The sequence below is a fragment of the Manis pentadactyla genome, chromosome 10 (genome assembly GCF_030020395.1).
Source record: "Manis pentadactyla isolate mManPen7 chromosome 10, mManPen7.hap1, whole genome shotgun sequence".
Taxonomy (NCBI): Eukaryota; Metazoa; Chordata; class Mammalia; order Pholidota; family Manidae; genus Manis; species Manis pentadactyla.
This window is the reverse complement of record NC_080028.1, coordinates 12,061,687-12,079,571: the sequence shown is the minus strand read 5'-3', so window position 1 is coordinate 12,079,571 and position 17,885 is coordinate 12,061,687. Positions and strand designations below refer to the sequence as shown.

General features: G+C 43.9%; 1 protein-coding gene across 6 annotated transcripts in view; it reads left to right on the top strand.

Annotated features, from left to right (window-relative positions):
- Positions 1-289: 289 nt before the first annotated feature.
- Positions 290-17,885, top strand: part of LOC118915510 (vasodilator-stimulated phosphoprotein-like) — a 53,211-nt gene continuing 35,615 nt past the window's right edge. For 2 of the 6 annotated variants that reach the window (XM_057486429.1, XM_057486427.1), the window contains exons 1-2: positions 304-912; positions 4,859-4,959. In XM_057486429.1, coding sequence (XP_057342412.1) covers positions 607-912; positions 4,859-4,888 — 336 coding nt within the window. In that variant the 5' untranslated portion in view covers positions 304-606 and the 3' untranslated portion in view covers positions 4,889-4,959. Of the gene's footprint in view, positions 913-4,858; positions 4,960-6,842; positions 7,140-16,594; positions 17,181-17,224; positions 17,624-17,885 lie in introns of those variants that run through there. The other 4 variants (XM_057486430.1, XM_057486428.1, XM_036891438.2 and 1 more) reach the window with 4 other exon arrangements.

Genomic DNA, 17,885 nt, shown 5'->3' with positions numbered 1-17,885 from the left:
ACGGATATGGACACAGATTCAAGCCTTGCACACATGAGATGCTCAGTCTACCTGAAAATTACACATTCCACCGACCCGATCCCAGAGTGCCCAGTTGCTTCTCATCCGCCTTCTCGGGCCAGGCCCCCCGCCTGCTCTGACCATGCTCCCCACTTATTCCGCTTATTCCCGACAGGCCATGGCTGCCTGGTGGGGTTCCTCTCCACTCTCCCAGCCCGCCTTTCCCCACCGCCCCTCACCCGCCAGCGTCCATTCCCAGCTCCCGTCCCTGAGATGTGCCAACAAGCAGCTCCCCAAACAGGCACTAACGGGCAGGAGAACGCGGTCATGCCCTCGGCGGCCACCAAGAAGCCTTGAGAAGCTCGCAGCCCCAGGAACCGGACCATCTGCACAGCCACACAGTCAGGGACCGCTAGCAAAGTTAACGAAATGTCTGAATGGAAAATTAAAATGCCGGCAGTCCCCGTTCTCTGCTTCCTCTCCTCTCCGAAGCAAGTCCCTTCCACGGCCATGTCTCCCAGAAACTAGAGGAACGGGCCTCCTCGAGCCCGCTGGGCCCCCGGCGCCGCACTCGCCGCTTCGCGACTCTCACGCGGCGCCCGGAGGATGGCGATTGGCTCGGACTCGGAGCCGCCGCCCGGCCGGACCTGCGCCTGTCCAGCTGTGCCGCCTCCAGCCTGGCGCCGTCGGGCTGCGCGACCGGGACCACAGCCGCCGCCGCGGGGCAGCCGCGCAGGCGCAGCTCGTTCGCCGCAGCGCTTGGGGCCGCCCGTTCCCCGCCGACCGCGTCTCCAAGGCCGCCGACAGCCCGGCCTGGAAGCGGCTCCCGCCGCCGCAGACGTGCGGCGGAGCGTCCAGAGCGGGCCCCGCTTCAGGGGTGACGGCGACAGCGACGGCTCTGCGGGCCGGAAGGTAGGTGGCCGCGGGGCGCGGCGGGGCCCGGACGGGGCGCGGGGACCCCCGCCTCCGCCTGCGGGCGCGGTGGAGCCGGTGAGGGGGCGGCCTGCGAGGGCTCGGCGGGCGGCGTGGCCCGCGGGGCCGGGAGCGGCCGACGCGGGTGGGGCCTCGCTGGGCCCGGCCGGGGGCCGCGCCGCCGACCTGCCGCCACCGCCGCCCGGGACGGGGCCGGCGGGGAGGCCGGCGGGCGTTTGCCGCGCGTGGAGGTTTTCGGCGGCGGCCTCGAGCGCGAGGGCCGGGCGAGCAGAGGGTCAGGCGGGACCCGCGGCGGGGCGGCGCGGGGGAGGCCGCGCCTTCAGAATTAAAACTTTTTTCCTGGGGAACCTGTCGTCCTTGTCATTTGGGATTACCGATTCAGTGTCCTTGTGGTCATTGTCTGTTCAGATTGTTTCCTCCTGGGTCAGCCTTGGAAGATTGCATTTTTCTAGAAAGTTGACCGTTTCTTCTAGGTTATCCAGTTTGTTACCATATAATTTTTCATAGTATTCTCTCATAATTCTTCATATTTCTGTGGTGTCAGTAGTGATTTTTCCTTTCTCATTTCTGATTCTGTTCATGTGAGTAGACTCTCTTTTTTTCTTGATAAGTCTGGCTAGGGGTTTATCTATTTTGTTTATTTTCTCAAAGAACCAGCTCCAGCTTTCATTGATTCTCTCTATCGTTTTATTCTTCTCGATTTTATTTATTTCTGCTCTAATCTTAATTATGTCCCTCCTTCGACTGACTTTGGGCCTCATATGTTCTTCTTTTTCTAGTTGTGGTAGTTGTGAGTTTAGACTGTTCATATGGGATTGTTGTTCTTCCCTGAGGTAGGCCTGTGTTGCAATATACTTCCCTCTTAGCCCGGCCTCTGCTGCATCCCACAGATTTGCGTTGTTGAATTGTTGTTGTCATTTGTTTCCATGTATTGCTTGATCTCTGTATTTATATAGTCATTGATCCATTGGTTATTTAGGAGCATGTTGTTAAGCCTCCATGTGATTGCAGGCCATTTCGTCGTCTTTGTGTAATTTATTTCTAGTTTCATACCCTTGTGGTCTGAGAAGCTGGTTGGTACAATTTCAATCATATTGAATTTACTGAGGCTCTTTTTGTGGCCTAGTATATGATCTATTCTTGAAAATGTTCCATGTGCACTTGAGAAGAATGTGTGTCCTGCTGCTTTTGAGTGGAGAGTTCTGTAGATGTCCGTAAAGTCCATCGTTCTAATGTGTTGTTCAATGCCTCTGTCTCCTTATTTTCTGTCTGGTTGATCTGTTCTTTGGAGTGAGTGGAGTGTTGAAGTCTCCTAAAATGAATGCATTGCATTCTATTTCCCCTCTTAATTCTGTTAGTATTTGTTTCACATATGTAGGTGCTCCTGTGTTGGGTGCATAGATATTTATAATGCTTATATCCTCTTGTTGGATTGACCCCTTTGTTTTTGTCTCTTGTGACTTTTTTTGTTTTAAAAGTCTATTTTGTCCAATACAAGTACTGCAACACCTGCTTTTTTCTCCCTATTAGTTGCATGAAATATCTCTTTCCATCCCTTCACTTTTAGTCTGTGTATGTCTTTGGGTTTGAAGTGAGTCTCTTGTAGGCAGCATATAGATGGGTATTGTTTTTTTATCCATTCAGTGACTCTATGTCTTTTGATTGGTGCATTGAGAGCATTTACATTTAGGGTGATTATTGATTATGTATGTACTTATTGCCATTGCAGGCTTTAGATTCGTGGTTACCAAAGGTTAAAGGGTACCTTCCTTACTATCTAAGAATCTAACAACTCACTTAAGTATGCTATTACAAACACAATCTAAAGGTTGTTTTTTTTTTCCCTCCTCATTCTTTATATATTAGGTATGATATTCGGTACTCTTTGTCTATCCTTTTTTTTTTGTTATCATTAGTCTACAATTACATGAAAAACATTATGTTTACTAGGCTTCCCCCCTTCACCAAGTCCCCCTCCACAAACCCCATTATAGTCACTGTCCATCAGCGTAGTAAGATGCTATAGAATCACTACTCGTCTTTTCTGTGTTGTACAGCCCTCCCCGTGCCCACACACACACATTACACATGCTAATTGTAATGCCCCCTTTCTTCTTCCCTGCCCTTATCCCTCCCTTCCCACCCATCCTCCCCAGTCCCTTTCCCTTTGGTAACTGTTAGTCCATTCTTGGGTTCTGTGATTCTGCTGCTGTTTTGTTCCTTGAGTTTTTCTTTGTTCTTATACTCCACATATGAGTGAAAGTATTTGGTACTTGTCTTTCTCCGCCTGGCTTATTTCACTGAGCATAATACCCTCTAGCTCCATCCATGTTGTTGCAAATGGTAGGATCTGTTTTCTTCTTATGGCTGAATAATATTCCATTGTGTATATGTACCACATCTTCTTTATCCATTCATCTACTGATGGACACTTAGGTTGCTTCCATTTCTTGGATATTATAAATAGTGCTGTGATAAACATAGGGGTGCATCTGTCTTTTTCAAACTGGGCTGCTGCATTCTTAGGGTAAATTCCTAGAAGTGGATTGTTGAGTATTTTTGCATGTATGTTTGTCAGCGATATTGGTCTGTAATTTTCTTTTTTTGTGGTGTCTTTGCCTGTTTTTGGTATTAAGGTGATGCTGGCCTCATAGAATGAGTTTGGAAGTATTCCTTCTTCTTCTACTTTTTGGAAAAGTTTAAGGAGGATGAGTATTAGATCTTCACTACATGTTTGATTAAAGTCAGCGGTGCAGCTATCTGGTTCAGGTTTTTTGTTCTTAGGTAGTTTTTTGATTACCAGTTTAATTTTGTTGCTAGTAATTGGTCTGTTCAGATTTTCTGTTCTTTCTGGGTTAGCCTTGGAGGGTTGCATTTTTCTAGAAAGTTGTCCATTTCTTGTAGATTATCCAGTTTGTTAGCATATAATTTTTCATGGTTTTCTCTCATAATTCCTTGTATTTCTGTGGTTTCCGTAATGATTTTTCCTTTCTCATTTCTGATTCTGTTTATGTGTGCAGGCTCTCTTTTTTTCTTGATTAGTCTGGCTAGGGGTTTATCCATTTTGTTTATTTTCTCAAAGAATCAGCTTCTGCCTTCATTGATTCTTTGTATGGCTTTTTCTTCTTGATTTTCTTTATTTCTGCTCTAATCTTTATTATGTTCCTCCTCCTGCTGACTTTGGGCCTCATTTGTTCTTCTTTTCCTTGTGATCATTGTGAGTTTAGACTGTTCAAATGGGATTGTTCTTTCCTGAGGTAGGCTTGTATTGCAATGTACTTCCTCTTAGCACCGCCTTGTCTGTGTCCCACAGATTTTGCATTGTTGAATTATTGTTGTCATTTGTCTCCATATATTGCTTGATCTCTTTTTATTTGGTCATTGGTGTGTTGGTTATTTCGGAGCATGTTGTTAAGCCTCCACGTGATGGTAGGCTTTTTCATTTTACTTGCATAATTTATTTCTAGCTTCATACCCATGTGGTGTGAGAAGCTGTATTATTTTTGAGGGCTCATCCGGGATAACTTTGGAGGTATCAGCATCCAAGCCTGCCTTTTCTTTCACTGTCCTTATAGAAGGAAGCCGTCTGTGGCAGACAACATCGGGCGCTCATAAGCCACTTAAATGGGACTAGCCCAGCTGCCAATCTCAAAGTCTTGAGCGACAGGTTCCCCTGCGTCTCCTTCAGTGGACCCCCCGTCACCCTTGGGAGCTGGGAAAGTCACCTGAGTGGAGGCCAGGATTCCCCTTCAGAGGCATCTCCTTGGACACCAGGGACTGAGGAAGGCTGTGGGCACCTGCGAGAGTCTAGGCTGAGGCTGCACTTCAGCAGCTTCTCAAAGGCCCATGTGTCTGGAATCAGACCCTGACAGCCCGACTGGGTATCCATGAGGAGTGACTCTTTCTGTCTCTCTTTCACTTCCAGTCTGGTTCTTCAGGCTGCCCTGGCCTCTGAGTGAGGCAGGGGGCGTCCCAAACTCTTCTAACTTCATCAACGTCACGGAACCCAATGCTCACCACTGCAAGGTAGGAGATCTATGCTTCACTCTTATTCCTGACTAAATGCTGTACTTTTTATCTCATAAAAATGTGTCTGGTTCGTTAAAGAATGCTGTTGGTATTTTGATGGGGATTGCATGGAATCTGTAGATTGCTTTAGGCAGGATGGCCATTTTGATAATATTAATTCCTCCTAGCCAGGAGCATGGGATGAATTTCCATTTGTTAGTGTCCTCTTTAATTTCTGTTAAGAGTGTCTTGTAGTTTTCAGGGTATGGTAGGTCTTTCAGTTCCTTGGTTAGGTTTATTCCTAGGTATTTTATTCTTTTTGATGCAATTGTGAATGGAGTTGTTTTCCTGATTTCTCTTTCTGCTAGTTAATCATTAGTATATAGGAAAGCAACAGATTTCTGTGTATTAATTGTGTATTCTGCAACCCTGCTGAATTCAGATATCAGTTCTAGTAGTTTTGGAGTGGAGTGTTTAGGGTTTTTTTATGTACAATATCATGTCATCTGCACATGGTGACGGTTTGACTTGTTCTTTACCAATCTGGATGCCTTGTATTTCTTTGTTTTGTCTGACTGCCGTGGCTAGGACCTCCAGTACTATGTTGAATAACAGTGGGGAGAGTGGGCATCCCTGTCTTGTTCCCTATCTTAGAGGAAAAGCTGTCAGCTTCTCGCTGTTAAGTATGATGTTAGCTGTAGGCTTGTGACAGCCTTTATTATGTTGAGGTACTTGCCCTCTATACCCATTTTGTTGAGAGTTTTTATCATGAGTGGATGTTGAAGTTTGTCGAATGCCTCTTTTGGCATCTGTGGAGATGATCATGTGGTTTTTGTCCTCCTTTTTGCTGATGTGGTGGATGATGTTGATGGATTTTCTAATACTGTACCATCCTTGCATCCCTGGAATAAATCCTACTTGATCATGATGGCTGATCTTTTTGATGTATTTTTGAATTTGGTGTGCTAATATTTTGTTGAGTATTTTTGCATCTACGTTTGTCAGCGATATGAGTCTGTAATTTTCTTTTTTTGTGGTGTCTTTGCCTGGTTTTGGTATTAAGGTGATGCTGGCCTTGTAGAATGAGTTTGGAAGTATTCCTTCCTCTTCTACTTTTTGGAAAAGTTTAAGGAGGATGAGTATTAGATCTTCACTAAATGTTTGATTAAAGTCAGCGGTGAATCCATCTGGTTCAGGTGTTTTGTCCTTAGGTAGTTTTTTGATTACCAGTTCAATTTTGTTGCTAGTAGTAATTGGTCTGTTCAGATTTTCCGTGCTTTCTGGGTTAGCCTTGGAAGGTTGCATTTTTCTAGAAAGTTGTCTGTTTCTTCTAGGTTATCCAGTTTGTTAGAATTTTTCATCGTATTCTCTAATAATACTTTGTATTTCTGTGGTTTCCGTAATGATTTTTCCTTTCTCATTTCTGATTCTGTTTATGTGTGCAGGCTCTCTTTTTTTCTTGATTAGCCTGGCTAGGGGTTTATCCATTTTGTTTATTTTCTCGAAGAATCAGCTCCTGCTTTCATTGATTCTTTGTTTGTTTCATTCTTCTCGGTTTTCTTTATTTCTGCTCCAATCTTTACTATGTTCCTCCTCCTGCTGACTTTGGGTCTCATTTGTTCTTCTTTTTCTAGTTGTGATAGTTGTGAGTTTAGACTGTTCATATGGGATTGTTCTTCTTTCCTGAGGTAGGCCTGTATTGCAATATACCTCCCTCTTAGCACCGCCTTGTCTGTGTCCCACGGATTTTGCGTTGTTCAGTTATTGTTGTCATTTGTCTCCATATATCAATTGATCTCTGTTTTTGTTCGGTCATTGATCCATTGGTTATTTAGGAGCATGTTGTTAAGCCTCCACGTGATGGTAGGCTTTTTCATTTTACTTGCATAATTTATTTCTAGTTTCATACCCTTGTGGTGTGAGAAGCTGCATCATTTTTGGGGGCTCGTCCGGGATAACTTCAGAGGTGAATATAGGCATCTGAGCCTGCCTTTTCTTTCACTGTCCTTATAGAAGGAAGCCATCTGTGGCAGACAACATCGGGCGCTCGTCAGCCACTTAAATGGGAGTAGTGCGGCTGCTGATCTCAAAGTCTCGAGCCACAGGTTCCCCTGCGTCTCCCTCAGTGGATCCCCCATCTCCCTTGGGAGCTGGGAAAGTCACTTGAGTGGAGGCCAGGATTCCCCTTCAAAGGCATCTCCTTGGACGCCAGGGACTGAGGAAGGCTGTGGGCACCTGCGAGAGTCTAGGCTGAGGATGCGCTTCATCGGCTTCTCAAAGGCCCACGTGTCTGGAATCAGACCCCGACAACCCGACTGGGTATCCATGAGGAGTGTCTTTCTTTCTGTCTGTCTGACTTCCAGCCTGCGTCTCCAGGCTGCCCCAGCCTCTGGGTGAGGCAAGGGTGCTCTTTACTTCCTTTACTCGCTCAATGTGTGCCTCTAACTTCATCAGTGCCACAGACCCCGATGCTCAGCACCACAAGGTAGGAGATCCATGCTTCACTCTCATTCCTGACTAAATGCTGTACTTTTTATCTCATAAAAATGTGTCTGGTTTGTTGAAGAATGCTGTTGGTACTTTGATGGGGATTGCATGGAATCTGTAGATTGCTTTAGGCAGGATGGCCATTTTGATAATATTAATTCCTCCTAGCCAGGAGCATGGGATGAATTTCCATTTGTTAGTGTCCTCTTTAATTTCTGTTAAGAGTGTCTTGTAGTTTTCAGGGTATGGTAGGTCTTTCAGTTCCTTGGTTAGGTTTATTCCTAGGTATTTTACTCTTTTTGATGCAATTGTGAGTGGAGTTGTTTTCCTGATTTCTCTTTCTGCTAGTTCATCATTAGTGTATAGGAAAGCAACAGGTTTCTGTGTATTAATTGTGTATCCTGCAACCCTGCTGAATTCAGATATCAGTTCTAGTAGTTTTGGAGTGGAGTGTTTAGGGTTTTTTTATGTACAATATCATGTCATCTGCACATGGTGACGGTTTGACTTGTTCTTTACCAATCTGGATGCCTTGTATTTCTTTGTTTTGTCTGACTGCCGTGGCTAGGACCTCCAGTACTATGTTGAATAACAGTGGGGAGAGTGGGCATCCCTGTCTTGTCCCCGATCTTAGAGGAAAAGCTTTCAGCTTCTCGCTGTTAAGTATGATGTTAGCTGTGGCTTGTCATATACGGCCTTTATTATGTTGAGGTACTTGCCCTCTATACCCATTTTGTTGAGAGTTTTTATCATGAGTGGATATTGAAGTTTGTCGAATGCCTCTTTTGACATCTGTGGAGATGATCGTGTGGTTTTTGTCCTCCTTTTTGCTGATGTGGTGGATGATGTTGATGGATTTTCTAATACTGTACCATCCTTGCATCCCTGGAATAAATCCTACTTGATCATGATGGCTGATATTTTTGATGTATTTTTGAATTTGGTGTGCTAATATTTTGTTGAGTATTTTTGCATCTACATTTGTCAGCGATATTGGTCTGTAATTTTCTTTTTTTGTGGTGTCTTTCCCTGGTTTTGGTATTAAGGTGACGCTGGCCTCATAGAAAGAGTTTGGAAGTATTCCTTAGTCTTCTAGTTTTTGGAAAAATTTAAGGAGGATGAGTATTAGATCTTCACTAAATGTTTTATTAAAGTCAGCGGTGAATCCATCTGGTTCAGGTGTTTTGTCCTGTGCAGTAGTCAGGCTGAAACCTGAGTCCAACATGTAAATGGTTCTATTCTATTGACCTCCCTTCCATAGAGGCATCCATCCTCAGGCTATGGCATTTCCCTACCTGTAACCCCAGGGAAGTGAAACAGGCTTGTGACTCTGACCAAAGCTCTGGCAGCAAGAGGTCACACAGTCCCCACACCTATCGGACAGGCAGGGGGCTCTCAAGGAATGATCCCAAGTGTACTATGCTAAAGCTTGTGCAGAGAAAACTAGGATCTAGATGAAACTCCCAAAAGGCATAAAGTAGGAGCACACTCATAAGGTCCCGCTAAATCCAGAGCTCTGAGGTGACTCTTGCTTACTGGGAAGGCAAGAGGGGCATCAAGGCAAGGTGCAGGCCATGGTGGTAAGGAGTTGTGAAATCCAGTATGCCTGGCAGAGGAGCTTCTGAGGCCCTCTCACTGACCACTGATGGAGACCTACCTGCACCCTTTACTGCACCCCCTTCTCAGCATGAAGCAGCCAGAGCAGTCATCAACCCCCCTCCCTCGCAGCAGCTAGGGTGTCTGTCTGTAGAGGTGGGGAATGAGACAGGGACCATGGGTGTAGTCAGAGTAGGGTGAGGGCCTCTGGAAAAAGACTCGTACCAGAGCTCCGTATTAAACAATTAAGCAACGTCAGAGTCACATTAATTCTCTAAAATATCAAACTAGGAATATAAGCATTCTTCAGTGAAGATTAGTTAAAACTAAAAAGCAAGGAGTAACTTGGCCTGGAATGTTTGAATATCCCCCAGATAAGAAAATACCTGAACATAGCCCATGTCTTCATTGTGTCAATTAAATGAGGCTGTTGTAAAATGTACTTTAGCCTGCCAAAAGGCCCGGCTTATCTTTAACTTTGCCCAGATGCTGCTTTTCCTCCTCCATCCCCTAATCAAGTAATGTATAACCTGGGCAATGAATATGGCAAGCAATCCCAGTCACAGAGAACATAGTAAAAGGCAGGAAGGATCCCATCTTTAAGTTAAATTGCATTTTAATCCCCAGGAAGTTAGGAAGTAAGATTCTTAATTTACCCTTTAAGCCAACAGACAATAACTCAGCCCACCTTGGGTTCTGGGCAGGTGGCCTTGTTTGTTATGCTCCCAGACCAAGATGCCAGTGTATCAAGGAGAAATCAGAGCAGTAAATTTCTTTTGTGAAGTTAATTTCAAATATTCAGGGACCACTTAAGAAGTTCACAGCCCTAAGCCTGTATCCGGTTCCCAAAAAACCCTCAATTGCCTATAAAACCCCTAGGCAACGCACAACTCTGGGCTCCCTTGTACCCTCCCGGCGTGAGCCAGCAGCTCTGTCCTCTTACTGTATCTCTCAGTGAAAGCCTCTCCCTGGCTCTCCTACCTTGGGTGTTTGCTAAGTTCATTGTTCAGCTCTGCAAACAAGAACCCCGCCATCTATTCCATGGTAGGGTAGGGATGGTGATTGCTCTCTTGTTGCACAGTCCTTTTTGATTTAAAGAATGTCAGCCTGACTTCTGGTTAGTTACTGAAGTTACCTTAAAACCTTTTTCATAGTTGAGTAAAAATTTCAGTGTCTGTGTTTGTGGGCAATAGCATGAGAAAAGGGAATGAATTAAGATGGCTGAGGGGGTTATGCAGCCAAGGGTAGTATCTTACTTGCTAAAGGCTGAAAGGCATGTGGCACTGATGTGACCATGTCTTAGGAGATGTTTTGTTTGGAAATTACAACATAGATGCCTTAATTGGAACTCGTAACATTATTTTATGTATGGTTTTGTTGCAGATCCTTTGTCAGCTGTAGCAGGACAGGTGGATGCTGTTTTTTGAATGATACTTTTTTTTTTGCAGCTGACATTTAAAGAACTAAACAATTGAACACTGGAAAGGAGACATTTAAAATGTTTGTATTGACAAAGATTAAAGTTGAATTACTGAAAGGCTATCTCGTTGGCAGTAGACACAAATATCGCTAGATATCATGCACTGTACAGGGCATCTTTCAGTGGACGTATAAAGTAGGGATGAGGGGAAAAACACAGAATGGTAAGTTAGAATCCCTAATAGGCCAGAAGCCATCTTCCTGTTTTTGTGCTCTAATGTCTTCATCCAAGTTCTTCAACTGCAATTCAGCATTGCTTTCTGACAGAACAAATGTCAGTGTTTGCTTAGAATTTCTTTGGGGAGCCTGAATTATTTGCATTTTTCTGGGAACAGTCTGCCCTTGAAAACTACTGAGTGCCCTGGCATGATGGGAATTTACTGGGCCAGTTTTTTTGTCTATGTGTGTCATAATTTGGGGGCTTTGTGGAATCCTCTTGGAAAGGCAGTATGAACCTCGGGTGATTGGAGAGAGCTCAGGAGTTTGTAGTTGTCCTGAGGAGCACAGAGTGAACACAGAAGAGATTTCAGCTCTCTGCAGTTGAAGAGTACCTTGGCCTTTATGGTAACGGCTTGCAGAGACTTGCCCTACCCCCCCACAGGACTTCCCTTGGGACAGATAACCACCTTTTTCTTGGTTCCCACAAAAATTCTGAAGTTGCTGTGGTTGTTCCTGGGCTGGGAAACAGAAGACCAGATGAACTTTAAAAAGATTTTGTTTTGGTGACTTAAGGGGCAAAGTCTTGTCCCCAGAGGGTGTGCCTATGCAGATGTACTGAATGTGGGAGAACTCTCCCCATCTGCTGATTCCTGACGTGGACCAACAGAGCTCAAGTCACTGAGTGGCACAGAAAGTCTTGCAGAAGATGACTGCTTGCTATTTGTGATCATCTAAGGAACATGTGAAACATGAAAATGACTTTTTGTACGTCTGTGATTTCGTATGATTCAACCTTTTTCCCACTGGCATCCCAGGTTACTTCACTCCGTCTACCTTTTCATTGACCTGTGGGCTGAGTGCTGCCAATACTGGGTCTGGGGTGGAGTCATTCGGGCCACTTGGAGGACATTTGGGCCGCCGCCTTGTTTCTTTTTTTTTTAAAACAATTTATCTTCATATAGCTTTGTTGATATAAGCTTAAAAAAAGCAAACTAGTTTTGATATTAATTCAAATAAAATTAGAAAGCTATATATGTAACCACTTTCCTGTTTATTATTTAGTGACGTTTAACTTTAATGCATTACTTAAATAAGGACATAAATCCACCGGGTGCCCATCCTTCAGGCTACAGTATTCTTTTTTCTTTTTTTTTTTTTTGGTATCATTAATCTACAATTACATGAAGAACATTATGTTTACTAGGCTCCCCCCTTCACCAAGTCCCTCCCACATACCCCTTCACAGTCACTGTTCATCAGCGTAGTAAGATGCTGTAAAATCACTACTTGTCTTCTGTGTTGCACAGCCCTCCCCATGCCCCCCCGACATTATACATGCTAATCGTAATGCCCCCTTTCTTTTTCCCCGCCCTTGTCCCTCCCTTCCCACCCATCCTCCCCAGTCCCTTTCCCTTTGGTAACTGTTAGTCCATTCTTGGGTTTTGCGATTCTGCTGCTGTTTTGTTCCTTCAGTTTTCCTTTGTTCTTATACTCCACAGATGAGTGAAATCATTTGGGACTTGTTTTTCTCCGCCTGGCTTATTTCACTGAGCATAATACCCTCTAGCTCCATCCATGTTGTTGCAAATGGTAGGATCTGTTTTTTTCTTATGGCTGAGTAATATTCCATTGTGTATATGTACCACATCTTCTTTATCCATTCATCTACTGATGGACATTTAGGTTGCTTCCATATCTTGGCTAATGTAAATAGTGCAGCAATAGACATAGGGGTGCATCTGTCTTTTTCAAACTGGAGTGCTGCATTCTTAGGGTAAATTCCTAGAAGTGGAATTCCTGGGTCAAATGGTATTTCTATTTTGAGCATTTTGAGGAACCTCCATACTGCTTTCCACAATGGTTGAACTAATTTACATTCCCACCAGCAGTGTAGGAGGGTTCCCCTTTCTCCACAACCTCGCCAACATTTGTTGTTGATTGTCTTTTCAATGATGGCGATCCTTACTGGTGTGAGGTGATATCTCATTGTGGTTTTAATTTGCATTTCTCTGATGACAAGCGATGTGGAGCATCTTTTCATGTGTCTGTTGGCCATCTGAATTTCTTCTTTAGAGAACTGTCTTTTCAGCTCCTCTGCCCATTTTTTAATTGGATTATTTGCTTTTTGTTTGTTCAGGTGTGTGAGCTCTTTATATATTTTGGATGTCAGCCCTTTATTGGATCTGTCATTTATGAATATATTCTCCCATACTGTAAGATACCTTTTTGTTCTATTGATGGTGTCATTTGCTGTATAGAAGCTTTTTAGCTTGATATAGTCCCACTTGTTCATTTTTGCTTTTGTTTCCCTTGCCCAGGGAGATATGTTCATGAAGAAGTTACTCATGTTTATGTCCATGAGATTTTTGCCTGTTTTTTTCTAAGAGTTTTATGGTTTCATGACTTACATTCAGGTCTTTGATCCATTTCGAATTTACTTCCGTGTATGGGGTTAGACAGTGATCCAGTTTCATTCTCTTATATGTCACTGTCCAGTTTTGCAAGCACCATCTGTTGAAGAGACTGTCATTTTTCCATTGTATGTCCATGGCTCCTTTATCGTATATTAATTGGCCATATATGTTTGGGTTAATGTTTGGAGTCTCTATTCTGTTCCACTGGTCTGTGGCTCTGTTCTTGTGCCAGTACCAAACTGTCTTGATTACTGTGGCTTTGTAGTAGAGCTTGAAGTTGGGGAGCGAGATCCCCCCCACTTTATTCTTCCTTCTCAGGATTGCTTTGGCTATTCGGCGTCTTTGGTGGTTCCATCTGAATTTTTGAACTATTTGTTCCAGTTCATTGAAGAATGCTGTTGGTAATTTGATAGGGATTGCATCGAATCTGTATATTGCTTTTGGCAGGATAGCCATTTTGACGATATTAATTCTTCCTAGCCAGGAGCATGGGATGAGTTTCCATTTGTTAGTGTCCTCTTTAATTTCTCTTAAGAGTATCTTATAGTTTTCAGGGTATAGGTCTTTCACTTCCTTGGTTAGGTTTATTCCTAGGTATTTTATTCTTTTTGATACTATTTTGAATGGAATTGTTTTCCTGATTTCTCTTTCTGTTAGTTCATTGTTGGTGTATAGGAAAGCCACAGATTTCTGTGTGTTAATTTTGTATCCTGCAACTTCAGGCTATGGTATTCTTTACAGAAAAAAATAAAATGAGATGGGGCCTGCCTGGTGCAGCCCCACTTCTGGTGTTTGATGGCTGCTGAAGTGGCACTCTTCGTGGTCACTGAGTCACGGTCGCTGTCAAGGGGGTGTCTGAATCATCCCCTTTCTCCATTTTCCACTGGCCGCTCCTTTGGCAGAAATCTTTTCTCAGCTCAGACTCTTTTACATTGCACTATCCTGATGACCCCATTCTGGCTTCCACTCCTGTTGGTTTAAGGTAATTTGAGCTCCTTCTCCATGGTAAGGACACCTCAGGACTAGTTGGTCTTTTTCTCTGGCCCTTTCCTAGGTAACTGATTCTATTGGCCTATGTCTCCATTTATCTCAAGGCCATAAAGGTCCCACTTTCACCTCAAGTTCACCGTGTTTAGACCCAAGTCCTGCTCTCCGGGAAGCTCTCCATTTGCCTCCCTGACTTGGGTAATGGTTAGCTCGCTCCGCTCCCTAGCAGACAAACCTGGTTTAGCCTCCCCAAGTCTGCTAACTCTTCTTTGCGGAGTCCCTTGAGACCACGAAATGCTCACTCCCCAGCCTCTCCCCAGTCCCACGTGTCACCAGGACTTGGAGCACCTGCACCTCTCCTGGAAATCACACAAACTTGGCCTAGTCTTGAAAGGCCCAGGTCACCAACTTCCGGTCTCAGCTCGTGCCCAAAGGTATGTTTGCCTTCCCTGAGGGAAGGTCTGGTCATCTTTTAATTCAAGAGCTGTGAATCATTCTAACATCTCAGATTGCAAATACTTGGTTGGGCCATTTTTTTTCTCGGAATACAGACAGGTCTTTTCTGATTCAGCTTCCTATGTGTTGCAGATGATAGCTGTCTGTATTATGTGAGAACAATTTTATTAGTAAAAGTAAACAGTGATTATTTTATTTTCCATAAGTGGTCAAGTATTTTTTTTGTCATGTGTTGAATGGTCATTGTATACAAAATGATGTAATAGATGGAACTGAATGAGAGAAAAATGATTCAGACATGAATCCTGCGGGGAGATGAGTTGTGCACACATAAACAACTAATAGGTCGTAGGAAGGGTTAAATGCCTTGGAGAAAAATGGGGTCCTGTGGTGGCTGGTAAGGTGGGCCTTGCAAACAGGCGGTTGTTCTCCCAAGGTTTCATCATAACATTTTCAAATGCTCAGCGAAATTGGCAGGATTCTACATGGAACACTCCAACGCCTAGCACCTAGTTTCTGCTACTTCATATTGTTATACCTGATTGATCATCTATCCATCGGCACATCCATCTTTCTGTCAGTCTGTGTTATTTTAAAAATTTGGAATGATGGGCTGGCATTCATAAAGGTGTGAAAATAGGGCAAGCATCAGTTTCTCATGATGTGTAAGTCAAAGTACAGGTAGGGAAGTATGTATGAAATACTGAATGATGTAGGAAATACACAGAGTCGAAGTATAGGTGGGGTAGTTATTGTCACACTGAACTTGGACTTTACACATATTATGGAAATAAAACTGTATTAGAGACCAAATTTTTCAGTGAAATTGTATCTTTGTGTTTGTGATAAAAGAAATGGATTACATTTTTAAATGCAGCTCCTTAGTAACACATTCATATGTGAATAGACCAGATGGAATGCAATAAAAATTTAACAGCTGATCTACTTACTGCATTTGATTTAAAACTAACATACAGAATTTGGTAATACATGGAACAGGCTACATAACCGACATGAATATGAATATGAATTGATATGAATAGTAGGCATTTACAAAATATTTAGCTTTTTGCATGGCCTGTTGAAAAATTAACTTTCATGAACAGTGTCCTAGGAACAGAGTGATTTAAACAAAGATTGTTATTGATCATAATTCTCATTTTCTTGAAAAATGAGGAATTCTGAAATTGAAGTTAGCAACCTTAAGATATATTTAGGGCAGCTTTGAGGGAAAGTTATGTTGACTCTAAAAGATGGTTTAAAATTTCCATGTCGGGTCTAACGTTGCATAGCTGAATACTCGATATGCTTGATAGCTTTCTTCATTGTAATACATCTTTATGGACTAAGCCAGGTATGGGAATGAAGATTATAAGGAGATGTTTCAGCCAATGCAGAGGACGTTGGATTTGTGTAGACTAAACCGGAAGTTCATACCAAGCAGACAGACATAACTGAATGTTTTCAAAATACTGGGAGTGTTTCTGACGAGCTCGTGGTGTACTGAAGGGCTAAGGCAGGTAGAGCTATTGTGGGGTATCAAAAGGCACAGTCATTGATTTACTCACACTGAGTCCTCTCAGAAATAACAAGTGTTGAAGAAATATAAAAAGCTGTTTGACTAGTATGTTTATAGCTATAAAATTTTACTTAAAAGACACCCTGCTGGGAGGTGGGGGAAATGTGTGAGTTACTACCTTCCATGGGGACAAAATAGATTTCAGAGCACCCAGGATATCACCCTTGTGTGGTTGCTGGTGATGTCAGGGTAACTAACGAGAAGCAGCCAGGAAACAATATGGAGTTGGCCGGTCTAATTTTTTTTCCCACTATTCCTATTCGTAGATAGAGTGAAGTTCAAAATCGCAGCTCACCTTTGGTCGGAATTCCTTCCGCTGAGTGGAGAGAGGGAGAAACATCTTCCTTCTCCTGGTGTCTCATCTTGGTTCTGGTTTTGAAGGGAGAGGGCAGGGAGGAGAGGCAGGAGTCAGTTTGTATATCTGTGGGAGGACAGGCCTTTGCTCCCAAGGTATCCTTTCCCTACTGACCCTGAGCCACATGCATATAATTCTTAGGGACCATGAACATGCGTCTGTCTTCTCAGGAAGAAGGCTGCCTCTGACGCGTTGTGGCTCATTGGTCCACACTGCGGCACCTGTGACCTAGATGTGCCGTTAGCTCCACAAGTCCTGTTCCTCCTCCTCTTCTACAGCCTGCCAGCCTCCTGCGTGGAAACCCTGAGGCTGCCACCTTGTTGTGTGTGACTTGGCCCCGACCTCTGTGCATGGCTCTTTCCCTTGCATGCAACTTGCTCCTTGTGGATCTTTGAGACTTACTCTTTTCCTGCCTGGATTAATTTTCCTCCAGATGGTATTTGTCATAATCACAGTGTCGTGTTCTTTGTGTGGCTTAAGTTACAGAACTGATCCTAACGCTAAACCCTGTGACCTTAACAGCTCTGGACATGCTGCAGGTCATCTGATTAGAGCAAAGCTGTTAAGAGAAAGAAGGTGGGAAGAAGGGGTGGCCTCTTCCCATTTGGTTTCTTTTGTTCAAATAAACACATTTCTTGGATAACAGTTCTTTCTCAATTGCCATTCCTTACTCATCTGGAAATTGGGGCTCGGTTTTGTCAATCTCCACCTCTGTTATATGTGGTATTCCATAAGCATCAGAGCTAAGGAAAGATGTTTTCCTGTTCACAGCTGCAGTCCTACAGCCAGACCAGAGCTGTCTGCACAGGTTTGCTGAATCACCACACATTTGAAAGCAGCTGAATGAATCCCGACATCAGGAGGGGAGGTGGCCTCAGTGGCTGCATTTTGGAACTGCAGTAAAAAAGCGTCAAAGAGCACTGTTAGCGCTCTTGAGTCTTATTTTGACTTCAGCCAAAACAGAGCCTAATGCAGGAAGGAGGAAGAGGAGAACCAGTTTGGATTATGTGGGAAGATAAAGATCGTTTCTGTGGCTTGGCATCTCTCCAATGGTTATCTGAGGCTGGGAGGCGCTTAGCTCTGCCGTCTGGGCCACCTCCCCCTGCCCCCCACCCCACATCACCCCCAGTCAGTTTTCCTCTTTATGTCTAGCAGTGTTGTGCTCTTCCTCCACCAGTACTGAGCCCCAGAGGCCTGCGGGGCAGGTGGTTTGAGGGCAGCGGCATCTTGCTGGCAGGGAAATCCCTGCACACAGAGTGGAGGTGTGGGGTTAAAGGTGAAAAGGGCTCTCCTGACCTGTGTCTGAAAAGGAATGCGTTTGGGTTTCAGACCCAGTTTGGAGAGAGAAATCATAACTGAATTACACAATTCCTAGGCCTGTAGATATTGTATGTCCTTAAAGCTTGAAAGCAAAATGACTAAATAAGTATTT